Below are 16258 nucleotides of genomic sequence, written 5' to 3' on the forward strand. Positions count from 1 at the left end.
ATAGCATGAAACAAACATGAAATCATGTCTCATTAAATTGCTCAATTAGTGATTCAACCGTGGAAAGACGTCAATAAAACAGCTTGTAAACAATGCCATGTAACATAATTACATTTACCTCAGAAAAGCCATTAAATGTCCATATCTCGACAGTCAGCAAGAAAAATGAACTCTGGAGAAGAGCATTTTGCTAAATAAATGCACTATATTACATATTCATTATATTTCACAGCCACCGTTTAAATGTTCATATTTCAGTTTTTTTTTTTTTTTTTTTTTACTTCAAATATATGGCAGTTAAGTCTGCTGGGATCATAGCTCTCCATTGCTATGCAGCATATGCTTGTATGTGTATGTGTGTGTACCTGAAAGAAGCCCGGAGGAACAGGGCCGACTGGCATACCCTCTCCTGGGGGCATGTTTCCAAGGACAGGACTCGGAGCTGCCGCTGCACTCTGCAATCACAAATACACACACAATTCCAGTTAAACAGCACATCCAACACACACACACACATACAGCTAGCAGCACTTACTCAAACACTGCACTGTGATGGTCATTCACCACTCAAGGACAAACACACACACCCATAAACAAACACTCCCTGGAAGCCAAAATCTACATCTCTTAGACAGACACATGGATACTGTCAACAGCTGCTAACCACCAGAAGAACTGGCTTTCTGTCTGAAAACACATTCAGCTGCCTCCAAAAAATAAAAGCAAGCAGGCAGGGATGGTAGAGGTCAGATGGCAGGCCAAAAAGACATGAAATGAGACAGGATTACTCTGTCTGAGGATGCAGAGAGCCGCGGGCGGCCCCGGACCCCATGCAGGGAGCTAATGAGGAAGCCGTTTAGGTTCCTGTGCTAAACTCCGTAAACCACACACTCAACGCTAGAACAGAACAGGCAGAGGTGGATGGATGACGTCCCGTTGACCTTATGTCTCCCTCTGGTGATGTCGAAACTCAAAGGCTGTATCCCAATTCATTCCTCCCATTTTCAAATAAATACAATAAATAAATGTTATTTATACATTTTATTACTATTATTTAAAATAATATCATTAATAAAATGTCATCTAATATATATATATATATATATATATGTAACTAAAATATTAATAAAGATATTAATAAAGATTCCTCTATATTTTTTATTATTTTTAATATTATTTAATATAGATTTAATATTTATTTATATTTAATATTATTTATATTATTGTAATGTATTTAAATATATTTTTATGTATATTTAATTAATTGTGGTTCATTTTCATTTATATTTTGATAATATTAATATTAATGGAATTAATAATAAATATAGAAATAAATAATATAATTATTCATTAAATACAATAATAATAGTGTGTATGCAATTTATATACATTGTTATTATACAAATATTTTGTATTTATTTTAGTACTATCAAACGATTAATTGCGATTAATCGCTTTCAGAATAAAAGTTTGTTTACATAATATATGTGTGCGTACTGTGTATATTTATTATGTATATATAAATATACACACATGTATATATTTAACAAAAATATATTTTATTAATACATAAAATATTTATATTTATATATACTATAAATTATATATACATCCATACATACATACACATGTATACGTGTAAATATTTCTTTAATATTTCTTACACATATATTATGTAAACACAAATTTTTATTTTGGATGCAATTAATCGCGATTAATTTTTGACAGCACTAATTTATTATATATTTACTCAAATCCTAACACTATTATACAATATTATTCAATATTATGTATATTTCTATTGTTTTCATATTATTATAGAAATATTATGTATTTATATATTTACTCAAAACTTAAATATGCTCATAAATAAATATGCTAAATGTGATAAACATGTCTGTAAAAACACCCTCATCACAGTGATCAGCTGTATTTTACTAAAAATTTGCTACAAAACAGAAGAACAATTTTTTAACAAGTTCATCACAACACAATGTGACAGGAAAGGTTTTGTCACGCTACATCACTTCTCATTGGAAAAAGTAGTTATTGGAAAAGCTGCATTGTTTTGAAAACACTCGAGCTGCAGTCACACTACTGAAAAACGTAGTAAAGTTAGTTGCGTCACTGCTTTTAGTTACAGTTTACACTGTACATGATGATGTGTGTTAAGTAATGACGAAAATCTTTGTTTTGACATCTGACAACAGCCGTCAAGTGACTGACTGGGATTAAATGTTTTATCTAGCACAAGGAGGCTTGTAAGTGTCACAGCTCCGGGCAGGATTGGCACACTGGCACGGCGACATAGCCAATATGGGCTGTGCTGCAATGACTTGAGATTGTGTGTGTGGAGCATTACTGACATGCAGTCGGAGAGAAAGAGAGAGAGACACACACTTAGACACAACAGTCTGATTACCCCTGGCACACAGGGAAATGAGCAGGGGAAATGCACTCATATCCGCCCAGTAATAACAAAGAAGTTGCTGGCAAATTGAAGGTGGAGATATATATACGACTCGGAAGGAGTTTTCTAATGTTATATGGCTATACAATGAAAATAGCTACAGCACTTTCGACCACAGTTCAACAAGACGTAATAAAAATCACAAGAGTGGCGCAAACGTCCATGCAGTTTTATCGACGCTGAAGCCATCTTTTGTCACAGCATACTCGTGGTAAATAAGATCCTGCTGCGAGGGACTGAATATTGTGTTTTCCCGCAGTAACGCTGAAGTCTCATCTCCTGATAGTAGCGGCACAATAATGAGCCTAATGCCCTCCGTGCTGAGCAAGCACTCTATCAAAACTACCAACAAAGATAAACTAACGTCCCTCGGCTCTTCACGGGTCCACAGTCAGTCATAAAAACCTCGCTGCCGAGGGCACGGCAATAAAATCTGGCCTCTGATTAGAGTAACTTTCATTTAGCGTGCATCCCATTCAGGAGAAACTAAAATGGCACTAATGTAATAAGAAAAGATGTCTGACTGTCTTAAAATCTAAGTGATAAAAGCGTTAACAGTGACCTGCTGAAGCTAATACGTTTAAGTGTTTGGCTGAGGTGAATTTGTGGCGGGTGTTTCTGATACCATTGAAAACAGAGTACTGTGTAAGAAATATGCCAAAAATGACTTGAAAATCAGTTAGATATATTGATTCATTGACTCTCTCTTGCACAATTAAAGGCATAGTTAACCCAAAAATATACTTGTATGAACTTCAGTTTAGGAGGATGTACTAGATGGGGCGGACACTGTCACTACGTATTCAAAATATAAATTAATATGAATTAAATATACATAAATATATATGTAAATAATTACAATAATAAATTATAGATAATAATATTTTTAGTATGTTACATTTATATATATATATATATATATAAATAAAATAAATAAGTTATACATAATACAATTATTATATATATATATATATATATATATATAAAATTTAAATAAAAATATTATTAATTCAATTTTACTATATAAATATATATATATATATATATATACATACATGTATGATATATATATATAATTTAAATAAAAAAATTAATTCAATTTTACTATATATATATATACACACACACACACACACACTAATAATGTACTAAATATTCAATTTACTATATATATCAATATAATAAATATATACATATAATTATAAAAATACAGTATATATTATTATTATATATTTATTTTTTAATTATATGTATGTGTGTGTGTGTGTGTGTGTGTACCATGCCAATCTTTAGGAACAAAAACACAGTCAACGCAAACAATCGATGTAAACAACAATAAACAAGCACTTATGACGTAGCCGTGGTGGAAATAATACATGCCCCACCTATGGTAAACCTACCACCTTTTGGCTAAAGCATTTGTATTATGAATTATTCAGTGGCTACTTTTCAGGGACTTTGGTTACCGTTTGGCTTGGTGGCACCTTAGGTTTAATTCGTCATCCCGTAAGTTCTGGTTGTTTCTTAAGCCTTCTGTCAAGTGTAATGGGCCTGTAAGCTTTACATTCTTGCGACAGAGAGCTTGAAGTGCCGAGTGTAATAAAGGCATTCTTGGAATTGTGAGGGAACTGATAAAACGCACATCCTGCTAGGAGTTTATTTAAGAGAAGACGGAAAAGGATTAAAACGGTGTAGCTTGACGCATATTTGCCACGGTGGGTATAGCAAAAAAGCTATTTAAGCACAGGTTTAGCTTTAAAACCTGTCAACAGCAGCACAGATCTCATTTGTAAATGCAGTTTTGCAGCATGGTTATAAGAATATCAAAGCAAAATAAGTACCGCAATCATTTGAGGTTCCCTCCATTTGACAGACCCTTGCCATCAATTGGCAGGTCCGTCCTCCTGTGTCCAGTTGGTGAATGTTAATTAAAGGACTTCTGACAATTAACAACTCAACAGCATGCCGCGGGAGTCCCTCCACCTGTGCAGGCCCACTTGATTCCTGGTGGATACGGAGCGTGTTCCCGATTAGCACTGATTAATGAAATCAATTACCTGCGACAGGGAGTGAGATTGAGTGACTGGAGAGTGCTGGCCTGCTAACAGACTGTCCACTCTCCTATCCGTGTGGTCATCAATAACAGGGACCTGTAGGCACTTATTTTCACTGATTAGAGACCAGTTGGTCATCAAAACTTGGGTACAAGGTGCACGGCATATGCTTTCAATTGACCCAAAAGCTTTGCAAAGCTTAGTTTTGCAATCACTAGATTCTAATTTCGAAAAAACTACATTTCCAGCATAAGAATGATGATAAAACGCATAAAGTGTTTTGTGTAAACTGTACTAGTGTCTGCAAAACAAAATAACATAAACATTAAATCTACAGCGACTGTCAGAGTGCAGCGCTTCAAGCAAATCCAGCCTACAAATTTGGATATAAAGTAATTAATTAAGAACACTTTCCCTCTCATTACAGCTCCCATTTAGTAGTTTGGGAACATTGGACGCAGCCTGCCATGAACATCCATCTGTTGCTGCATAAAACGGCAAACCACAATATATTAGCAACTGAATTGCTTGTAGAGGACGAACAGAAATACCTCCCATGGTGCACCTGGGGTCAGGTCAGGACATTTGGAGATTTGGCAATCCAGTTGGCAGTCCTCAAATCAAGCCTCTTAAATGGGATAGCATACAGTCTGGGTCAGCAGCATGGGGTCCGGGGACAGGATGGAGGGGCTAATAGTTACCCCACTGCACCTCCCTAGGAGACTAATCCACTACAGGGAATGGTAATGAGGATCCTAATCTGGCGCTGCAATGCTTTATGAGTGGACAAACATTTGGACTGGAAATTTCTCCTGGGAAGCCGACAATGCAGCTCATCTGAAGTCTGTTCCGTCTTTGTTTTGGCAGAAGCGCTCAACGCACACATTTGTCATCGCTCTGCGATGCCTTTCATTGGCGATTAACGGCTCAGATCGGAATAAAGACTGGGAGATCTCCTTCTGCTGCTCTGTGTTGACATTGTTTCTGCTCTGTGATTAATTAAACTGCATGTGTAAAATTCACCTGAGCTCATATTACACAATAAGAGAGAGAAACAAAAGGAAAAAAATTCTTTACATACTAATGTTCACAACACAAAGAACATCGATATATGCAGAGCTCAACAATGTCACTTGCCTTAATGGTCCAGCACTATATCTTACATTTTTTGATCACCATGTACATGTGTTTTTATGCCTTGCAAAGTTAAAAAAAAAAAAAAAAATTCATGACGTTTGGTTGTGAATTCTGCTTGTCAACTTTTTAAACTTGTCAGCTAAGTAAAATGATCTGACTTGCTGACATAGAGGTTTTGTTAAAATTTAATGACTTGTATGTAATAGTTTTGGTAGCATCAGTAAGAATGGGTTGTAAATAGCAATATTTTGCCATGAATGCCATAATCTTCCAGCAGAAGTGTTTATGAATTTATGGAGTTCTTTTATAATTATAAAAACTGTATGATATTCATATATGCCCTGGTTATTAGTTTTTTGTTTGTTTGTTTGTTTGTTTAACTTTTTCTTTTTTCCCTTTTTATATTATTATTATTAATGGCTGATGATATTAATAATTCATAATAATTTATATTGTTGTTTTCATTGTTGATATTATCATTCACTGATTTGTATATATTTTCTAAATTTCACTGTATCTTGTTTTCTTTTGCTTTTTTGTATAAAAATACTACTGTATGATTTTCATTAATTGCAAATTATAGTTGCAAATTGTCTTTTTAAAGAAAACTTAACATTTGATGGAAAAAAGAGAAAATATATAATAAAAATGTCATATATTTATGTATTTGCATATATATATATATATATATATATACATATTGTTTTTAATATTTATTTATTTTATATATAATATTTAAAATTTAGGTATTTTTCAAAAATCATCTAGTTTTAAAACATTTTAAAAATTATTATATTTAGAAATAAGTATTAAACAATAAATAAACATTATATGTTTAAAATTAGCCTTGAATACATAAATATTATTTAAAATAATAATTTTACATTCATATATATATTTTTTTTTTTACATAAGGGCCAGTGAAAATGTTGGCAAAGCAAGTAAAAATCTGTTAAACCCCTGATACCTTCCACGTTTACATAATCACACACATACCGTATTCATCAGCTTCAGTGGGGGTGTTGTTAATCATTTATCTGAAGAGGTCAGCCATTCATAACAGAGATCATTAAATGGTACAGTAGCAAAAACAGCCTGTATATTTCTAAGAGTAAAAGAGAAGGTGAAACGTTATCATATAAAACCAAAACTTGCTAAAAACGCTACAAAATGCAATAAATATGTAGTTTGATATGTCCCCTGCACAGAATATTCAGGTACAGAAAATGCCACCCACCGTTTTATTGCATATCAACAGTAAGCCAGTTGTTATCAACTATCCAACCACAACAGGGAAACTTTTAGGAGAAAACAAGAGGTCAATGTCTGGGCTAAATATACACACTTCCTGTACTGGAGACACACATATGCTGCCATTGATAAACATGATAAACAGCTACACTAAACTGCTAAAGTCTAACATTTGTAATGTAACCTAATAAATATTTTTTTCCCCATTTTACAGAAGAAAACATTAGAGGTGTTTGCTTGTGAAAAACACACCAGCACAATGCTAAGGTGTTTTAAATGGTTTTTGGCATGTTGCTAAATGGTTGCTAGGGTGTTCTAGACCTTAGATATGACGTGTGTCCAGCCTGTAGACTTTGTCCAGTTTATCGTAATAGTAATAGTGATGCGTGCTTGAAATTGATTGCTACTGATTGTAGCTGATGCAAGGCGGCAGAATATAACTAAATTTGAAAACAAACTCTGATGTTCGCTAGACAAAGCCATATAAAAATTTGAAAGTTTTATTAACTTTAAATTTAGTGAAGTGGAAAGAAAGAAAGAAAGAAAGAAAGAAAAATGAATGAAAGAGACTAGCATGAATTGCATTGCTAGCATGAATAAGCATGTTTTAACACATTGCATGAATTAACATGTTTGAATTAACATGTTTTGCTAACATGTTTTAAAAGGTTGCTAGCATGAATTAGCATGGTGATAGCATGTTTTAACACGTTGCTAACATTAATCATGATGCTAACATTTTCCATACATTGTTAGCATTAACACGTTTTAACATGTTGCTAGAATGAACATGTTGCTAGCATGTTTTACCACATTGCTAGGATGTTTTAGCATGTCGCTGGCTTGAATTAGCATATATTGCTAACATGATCTAACATGTTGCTAGCATGTTATAGCATTCTGATAGTATGAATTAGCATTTTGCTAGTATGTTTTAACGTGTTGATAGCATGAATTAGTTTGTTGCTAGCATTTTTTAGCATGTTGTCCTAGGATAGTCAGTAAGCTTTGCTAGTGATAGCTTAAATACTCTATAAGTCTTACTGAACAAAAGTTTTGACCCCTCAATGAAAGTCTATGGGACTTTTCATAGATTTGACCTTCTGTTTAACGAAAATCGTAAGTCGGATCAGTTAGAAAAGATATAGCACACCGAGTCAGAACAGTCTGAAGGTCTGAGCCGAGTTTGGTGTTTGTAGCTTGAAAGCCCTAGGAGATACGGTTTCAAATTTAGTCTAAGAAGAAGAAGCAGCTTAAATAGTAGATCAGTTAATTATGTACTTCACTGAAAACATACTACAACCTATAAAAATGATTACAAGTGCCATTAAAAGCATAATTTCAAAAAGCCAAGGCAGTAGTATTAAAACATTGTAATGTGGCTTCCCAACAAAACGGAATAAATGAATAACCAAACCCCTTACGTAAGCATATTTTCTATTGACAGAGTGCTAATGTGTGTCCATCAGACGGTATGTCAGACGTGGGAATCGGTGATGTCATGGAGTTTCAGGGAAGTGAAGGCTAAGATAGAGCCGCATACTCAATGGCACAAGCCCAAGCTGCTAACAATCACATCAGGTCCTCATTTCAAAGCCCAGATGGAAAAAAAAAGGTTGCCTAGGAAACGGCTCCAGTGCACTGCACCTCCCTGGAGGTCCACCAACGCTAGACGAGGAATGAGATCCAAGCGCTCGCCTGGAATAAACCACACTGTGTCAAAACTCCTCCATCTGACTACAGCAATTACACCAAAGTATTACAGTATCGTCTGCCAGGCTGAATGTACATGTTGACATGTCACATGCGTGACTACAACAAAGCCGTCATGTGGTTTCTGACAACACAAGCCGCTTGTCGTGGCTTTCATCACAATCACTTTGTGGTCGGTAGGAGGTTGGTAAAGGTTGAACTCTAACAATTAACATAGGAAATAAAAATCACAAATTAGATGTCTTTAACAGACAAGGTTGAGAACAAATTGAGACGTGTATGCTTTGCAGATGTTTTTCTTGAGGATAAAGATCTCAGTAATCTTGTAGCGTTTCAATAGATGTCACAATAATACCTCATTCTGTGCTCATATTTTCCCTAATATCTCAATATGAATTTAAATAATTCTCGACAGAGACCCAAACCTTCTGCTTCTCTGAGGTTTCTCCTGAGAAAAGAACTTCAATAATTTAACATTAGCGTGGTGAATTTCACATTGTGTACGTTAGGGCGTTGGTAAAACTTTGAGAACTTTGTGGTTGGTAGGAGGTTGGTAAAGGGTGAACTCTAAGGTCGCATTATTATTATATTACATGGTTCAAGCAAGTGTGCCACACGAGTCCTGAAAAGTGAAGCCAAAGCGTCTTGATCGCCCCCAGGTGGCTGGATGCAGTATAGGTCATAAACCCCGCCCTCTCCATGTAATGTAATGAACGCGAGACAAACTAAACAGTCAAATTCAAATATTTTTCTTCCAAAGATCGTTTCTGTCATTTTAGGCAGTTTTTAACAATTCTGACTTTTTTTCTTAGAATTGCGTAATATAAAGTCGCAATTGCAAGTTATAAAGTCAGAATTGCATTATAAACTCGCAATTCTGACTTTTTTCTTAGACTTGTGAGAGAAAAACTCGCAATTGCAAGAAAAAAGTCTTTTTTTCCTCAAAATTAGACTTTACTATTCACAATTGCGAGTTTATATCTCATAATTCTAAGAAAAAAGTCAGAATTGCAAATTTATATCTCACAATTCTGACTTTATAACTCGCAATTGCGGCTTTATATCACGCACTTCTGACTTTTTAACTTTATAACTCGCAATTGCGACTTTATATAACGCAATTCTGACTTTATAACTCGCAATTGCAACTTTATATCACGCAATTCTGATTTTTTAACTTTATATAATGCAATTCTGACTTTATAACTCGCAATTACGACTTTACATAACACAATTCAGACTTAGTGACTCGCAATTGCGACTTTATATCACATAATTCTGACTTTATAGTTCGCAATTTTGAGAAAAAAGTCAGAACTGTGAGAAAAAAAGTCGCAATTATCTTTTTTTTTTTTTTTTTTTTCGTGGTGGAAACAAGCTTCCATACAGATCGGATGTGACCCACAAACGTGTAAGCAGTAAAAAACCAAATGGATTCCGATATTCTCAGATCGGTTTCAGGCCTCATTCATATGTGGAAAAAAAACGTTTATGAATATGTGGACAGATCAGATATTCCCATCAATATGAGTCGTACATCACTCAAAAAGTGACGGTGGGGAATGACATCAACTCAGGTGGACACCAACCACAGTGATTACAGCAGCGATCATTGCTACATTCGCACAGGCTGCAACAAGGACCCTCCTCTTTATTTCTCCACCTTAAAGGTGCTCTAAGCGATGTCACGCGTTTTTAGGCCAAAACATTTTTTGTCACATACAGCAAACATCTCCTCACTATCCGCTAGCTGCCTGTCCCCTGAACACACTGTAAAAAAACGCAGTCTCTGTAGTCACCACAAGAAAAAACGGCAACAAAAACAAACTGGTGCAGTCTGGACCACGAAACATAATAAACAGTGCTCCAGCCAATAACCGACAAGAATGATTTGGGGGTGGAGTTTTGGGGTTAGTGCGCGTGCACATGAAGGGGTGTGTAGAAGAGAGAAGCATAAAGAGGGAAGTTCGAATTATGTGATCTTGATATGGCCGACACACGACCAAAGAGACGACGTTCTAATGAACACCTGGAAAAGAAAAGGGAAAAGGAGAAGGAACGCGGAAAGTCCCGAATTTACATAGGAAAAGCCTTTGAAAGGTGGCGAGAACTCCGGCGGAAGAAGGGCTTCCAATCCGACATTCAGGTGGCTCTTTTTTTGCTGGACAGGTGAGTTAAACCATTTTTTTGTTATCCTAAATGGACGTTCATATTCGCCTAACCAACACAAGGATATAAACACAAATAAGGATTGTTTTCACCCACTGTTTGTTATGAATTCGTTTATAGCCTATTGACAACTTTGAATAAATTTGTTTACGACGGATCCGTTGTTTATGCTTACTGTGAAACGCGAAGCTAACGTTATCTTGCTATTATTATTGCGTTTCACGGAGGGGAGGGGGAGGAGAGGAGGAGGAGGAGGAGGGGGAGGAGAAGGAGGAGGAGGAGGGAGGGTCTAGCTAGCCTCTGTTTTGTTTGACAACACTTCGAACGTCAACAGGAAGTTACTCCACCCAGGATCGCTTAGAGCACCTTTAAGAGACCAATGTTTTGCTGACCTTTAAAGATGGCATGGAAAGCAAAAGCTTGTTTTATCATTTCGTCTGCGTACATTGCAAACTGTGCCACTTTTACTTCCTTTTCGGCCTAAACTTTTCCAGGGCAGTACATCTACTTTGGTTTGTTTCGCCAAGTGTATAGTGCAAATGCAGATATCAGATATGGGTCACTTTTAAAAGAAGATGTAAGCTGGTCGACGTCAAAAAAAATTGGATATAGTCAACAAAACGGAATTGTAAATGCAGCCTAAGAGAGAAAAAAAGCACAGATGAGATCTCTTTAATATCTCAATTGTTCCTTCTAGTCAAGATGAAAAGCAAATTCTCTCATGCTTCTCAGTTTTTTTAAGGGAAAAGCTGTCAGTAATTCTTTAGAGATGTCTCAATAATATTTCATTCTGTATTCAGGTTTTCCACAGTATCTCAATATAAATTAAAATATTTCTCATCAGATTTTTCCAAGACCAAATAATCTAAGCTATGCACTCCACATTCATTTTATAGCTTTATACATTTAAGGTTTGGTCACGTTTACTGTTGTATGGCTAATTTTCACAGACATTTCAATAGGAATCTACACAATGAAGAATTTTGCGTGAGGGCAAAAGATTTCCTCATGCAGATTTCGCAACGGGCTAACGTTGGTCATGTAGATTCTTTGTGACTTTGTGACAGAAGGTGACTTCTGTGTGAGCTGTGCTTCAAACATCAGTACACTATAGACAATTGACCTTTTTTGGCTACAAAATTTTGCTAATCTGACTGCACCTTTACTATACGTCAACAACTGTCTCATGCAAATTTTAAGAGAAACATCTGAGATAAATGTGACTTTTAAGGGTGTGACTGAAGGGTGTGACCTCTGGCACCGACTACAACAGAGGCCATGTGGGGTGACAGCAGGGTGGTTTCTTTGGGTGGGGTCGTATTGGGTTCAACTGAAAATGATACACGCCCCTCCCAAATGATTAAACTCACATTGACCTCAGTGAACTGAAACCAACCAGACTCAAGATGAGAGTTTTCCAGTCCTGCAGATACCCCATAAACCTGGTTCCCCCACACTTTTCTCCAGTTCATCTCTGGTGTTGTTAGTCAGCAAACAGGCCCGTCCCATTCTCTGCAGCATGAGCTCATGGTGCTGTTGTGGCTTGTGGGTCTGGCCACGTCTGCATGGCAAGGCTATGTCTTCTTCGGCGCCAGCATGAATGCGCACTCCAGTGTTTTATCAGTTCATCAGAGGTCTGGATGTCGCTCAAGGCTGCTGGCCTGTCTTACTGCTGCCGGCCTGTAAAACTGCTCCAGTAAATATCATTAACTATTAGATATGCCTCCTCTTTCTCAATTTATACATGTGTGTGTGTGAAAAAGCAGCACCCAGAGGAAAACCTTACTGCTCAGGGATTGCTCTTTCATAGCTCAGGAATATATTTATCACGTTTCTTTTATGTATGAACTTCGTTTCTCCTAAGCTTAGGAGTAATGAAGATAATCACAAATGAAACAACTGTTCAATAGAGCTATAAAATTAATGTAGTTTGCATAGAAGAATTTATTGAGAAATCCTAAAGTTTATATTGAGATATCTGCTAAGCTGGGAAATAAAATAAAATAAAATAAAATAAAAATTAGTAATGTCATATTTCTCAGAAGAAAAATCTGTGAAGCTGGAAAATAAAATAAAATAAAATAATTAGTAATATTTCTCAGAAGGAAAATCTGTGAAGCTGGAAAATAAAATAAAATAAAATAAAAAATTGGTAATGTCATATTTATCAGAAGAAAAATATGTGAAGCTGGAAAATAAAATAAAATAAAATAAAATAAAATAAAATAAATAATTAGTAATGTCATTTCTCAGAAGGAAAATCTGTGAAGCTGGAAAATAAAATAAAATAAAATAAAATAAAACTAATATTATTAGTATTGTCACATGTCTCAGGAGAAAAATCTAAGAACCAGGTCTCCATTTGCTCTTCATTTAAATCTCACTGCAGTCATGGAGAAGCAATTAAAATGTTACATGAAGGAGATCTCATTTTTGTTTTTTTCTTCCAATGGTACATTACTAATTTTCTAAATTAGGTCTGACCAAACCATTAAACAGCATTATAAAAGTAAGATGAACTGATTGTAATAGTTTATTTTTACAGTATATATAGCAGGAAAAACAGAGCTGCAATTGTGTTACTGAAAGTACAGAAGTCTAGACGGCAAACAGCTCATTTCCAGGGCACATGGTGCAGGAATGGAGTATTGACTGGAATACACTGGAATTGTATCTGTGACAGAATGCCAGATTACTTAGATTGTAGATTAGAAGTAAATGGGTGCAGCTGGAAAAAGGGCTGTTTCTAATGTGTACACAAACTACAGCACCTGCCGGCAGCCCCAATCTTAACCACCGAGCACAGCATCGCTACGACTGCCAGAAAGACAAACTTCAGCAAGCTACAGCAATATTGAAAATAATGCAAAAGTTCCTTATGAGTTTATCAGTGATGCCTCGCCATTAATATTGCTCAACCACCTGGAAAACCTTAGAAACCACAAAGAAACGCACACACACACACACACACACACACACACACACACACACACACACACACACACACACAAAATCACCCAAAACATCTTCGCAACAGTATAGCAACCAGCTAAAATGCAATGCAACAAATATCTTGCAAATTATCTGTTATTCTTAATAAATAAGAATATATGGAAAAAAAACATTGGTAATCAAGGAGAAGAAAAGGAGGTTTTTTTCTTAAGACTGATTGATTTAATTCTTTTCAAGCTGACAAAGCTGACCAGACACATTTTTTCTCTCTCAGAGGATGTTTGAGAGGAGGAAAAGAAATCGCTGTGTCACTGGCCTGAGATTCAGATAGACTGATCTATCAAAAAGAGCACAGCCTCAGAAATACACAATCATTACATCCACGTCTCTCCCAATCCCTCCCACGAGACTCTGCTGATCCGAGGTGTATCTGACAGACTCCGTAATAACCCTGCCGTGGTGGAGAGAGAGGCCGGACCCAGGCAAAGGTGACATTTACACAAGAGAGTGCATAAAAATATAAACATACCCAAACATGTGCAAATCCAACAATAGACACGAATTATTGTGTGTTACACACACTCACATGGTTATATAAAGGTGTGTAAACACGATTTATCAGCAAATTCCCTGGACTATGGCAGATGATGTGCGATCCTAACATGCTGAGGACAGCATGACAGGTCAGACGTGAAATTTGGCATATTAACTTTGGAAAAAAACTATTTAAATTTATCATAAGTTCATCTAGACTGCCTAACTTTTTTTTCTTCTCACGAACCTCCTTCAGTTTCCTTCAACAAAACCAAACTCACGTTTTTGTGATGGGCGATAATGTGATTGAGACAATAACTTGCACTATTGGTCGCCAATATTCAAGGGGAAAAAAACAGTATACAATTGTAGTCAGTGTTGGGTGTAACGCGTTACTGTAATTAAATTACTTATCCACTGAAAAAGTAAAGTATGGGATTACTGTTCATTGTTAGGTAATTTAATTACAGTTACTTATAATGTACTTGCGTTACATACTGTAAATTAGTTCAACAGTTCTGTTTAAATCAATATTGAATTTAAAATCTAAATTTGTCGTCTAAAGGTAAAAGTGAACGCTGCCTCTTTAAAATCGTTAGCCGTAGTGCAGTTGCGTGTGAGTTCACAACTTCACACCAGTTGGCTGCGTAGTCGCTGTCTGAAGATGTCGGCAGAAAGCGAGTAGCTGTTTTGCAGAATGGAAATATTCCAATTACTTCTTTTTACTACTTACTACTTACTATTACTACTTTTTTGACACAGGTAGGCAAGAACATTACGGTCAAATGTAAGCTATGTCCTTTAAAGTATTATAGTATGTTTTAATAAAGCTAAAATGTTTTAAAAAGCTATAAAAAGCTAAATTATTCCATGTTTGACTCGTATTTAAATTATTAAAAGAGTTCCCTTTCTACCACAAGGTTTATAGCAGAGCTCTTCAACTGGTGGCCCGTGGGACAAATCCGGCCCGCCAATCATCTTCATCTGGCCCGCGGCAACTCAGTCTCCCTCCTCCTCTTTTCCTGGCGGTGCGGCTAAATTTGGTTAGATACGTGGTCACAGTGGCGCCTGCAGCTGTACGGCTATATACGCACTGTTCGTACCATGCACGTTCCTCTGACTGACCTGAGAAACATTTTCCGTGCAAATATTTCAGCAGTTATTATGCATGTCCCGTATTTCTGTCGACTTTCTTTTTCATGAATTGGTCAAATGCGCTTGCATAACTATCTGAAACGATTTGGATTCGTTCAGGACCGCTCTGTCTCTGAATCATCTGTAGTTGTTTCTCAGTCAATAACAACAAATACAGAACAAATAGCTCTGTTTTCATGTGTTTCAATAGTTTACTTTGAACTACGCAGCTGCGTTTATTCCCGGTCACCATTATTAAACAGCGCTGCGACATCCAGTGAGATTAGCGTTTCAATTCGACACACACCTCTCGGTTACAAAAACTACAAATCACTCGATGATTAAACTAGTTTTTAATCGGATGAAACAGCCAACATTCCCAACAAGACTGATGAGGAAAACAGGAGAAACGTGCCATGAATGAAGATAGAAGACTTTTAAATCCCAAAATCACCACTCTTACAAACATTTACTATGAATGAACTGTAGTAAATTACCATGGTTTGTGGAAATGTGGAATATTTATATTGAAAACTATGTTATAGCCATTTATATTGCAATATTTATTAGGTGGGTAGGGGAATATATAATTCATGTCTTTGTTAAGGTTTAGTTTTTACCTGTGTTTAGGCGTTTTCATAGGCCTATATCATAATATAATATCATTTGACAGTGGTAGTGAGCAGCCATGTATGGTTTTACCTGTGGTTACCAAGTCTCACTGTGAGAATATTTACATTTAAGCCTAATAATTAATAAAATAATTTTTACCAATAAGCGCTTTGGTTGCTCAATGACAACAAAGCTGGAGAATCTCACGCAGCCAAAATGATGATTGTCAGTA

General features: G+C 35.9%; 1 protein-coding gene across 7 annotated transcripts in view; it reads right to left on the reverse strand.

Annotated features, from left to right (window-relative positions):
* Positions 1 to 16258, reverse strand: part of ssbp2b (single stranded DNA binding protein 2b) — a 78308-nt gene that overhangs the window by 22198 nt on the left and 39852 nt on the right. For all 7 annotated transcript variants that reach the window (XM_051908904.1, XM_051908899.1, XM_051908898.1 and 4 more), the window contains one exon: positions 366 to 455. In XM_051908904.1, coding sequence (XP_051764864.1) covers positions 366 to 455 — 90 coding nt within the window. The remainder of the gene's footprint in view (positions 1 to 365; positions 456 to 16258) is intronic.

Source organism: Ctenopharyngodon idella, chromosome 10 (assembly GCF_019924925.1).
Source record: "Ctenopharyngodon idella isolate HZGC_01 chromosome 10, HZGC01, whole genome shotgun sequence".
NCBI classification, from domain to species: Eukaryota; Metazoa; Chordata; class Actinopteri; order Cypriniformes; family Xenocyprididae; genus Ctenopharyngodon; species Ctenopharyngodon idella.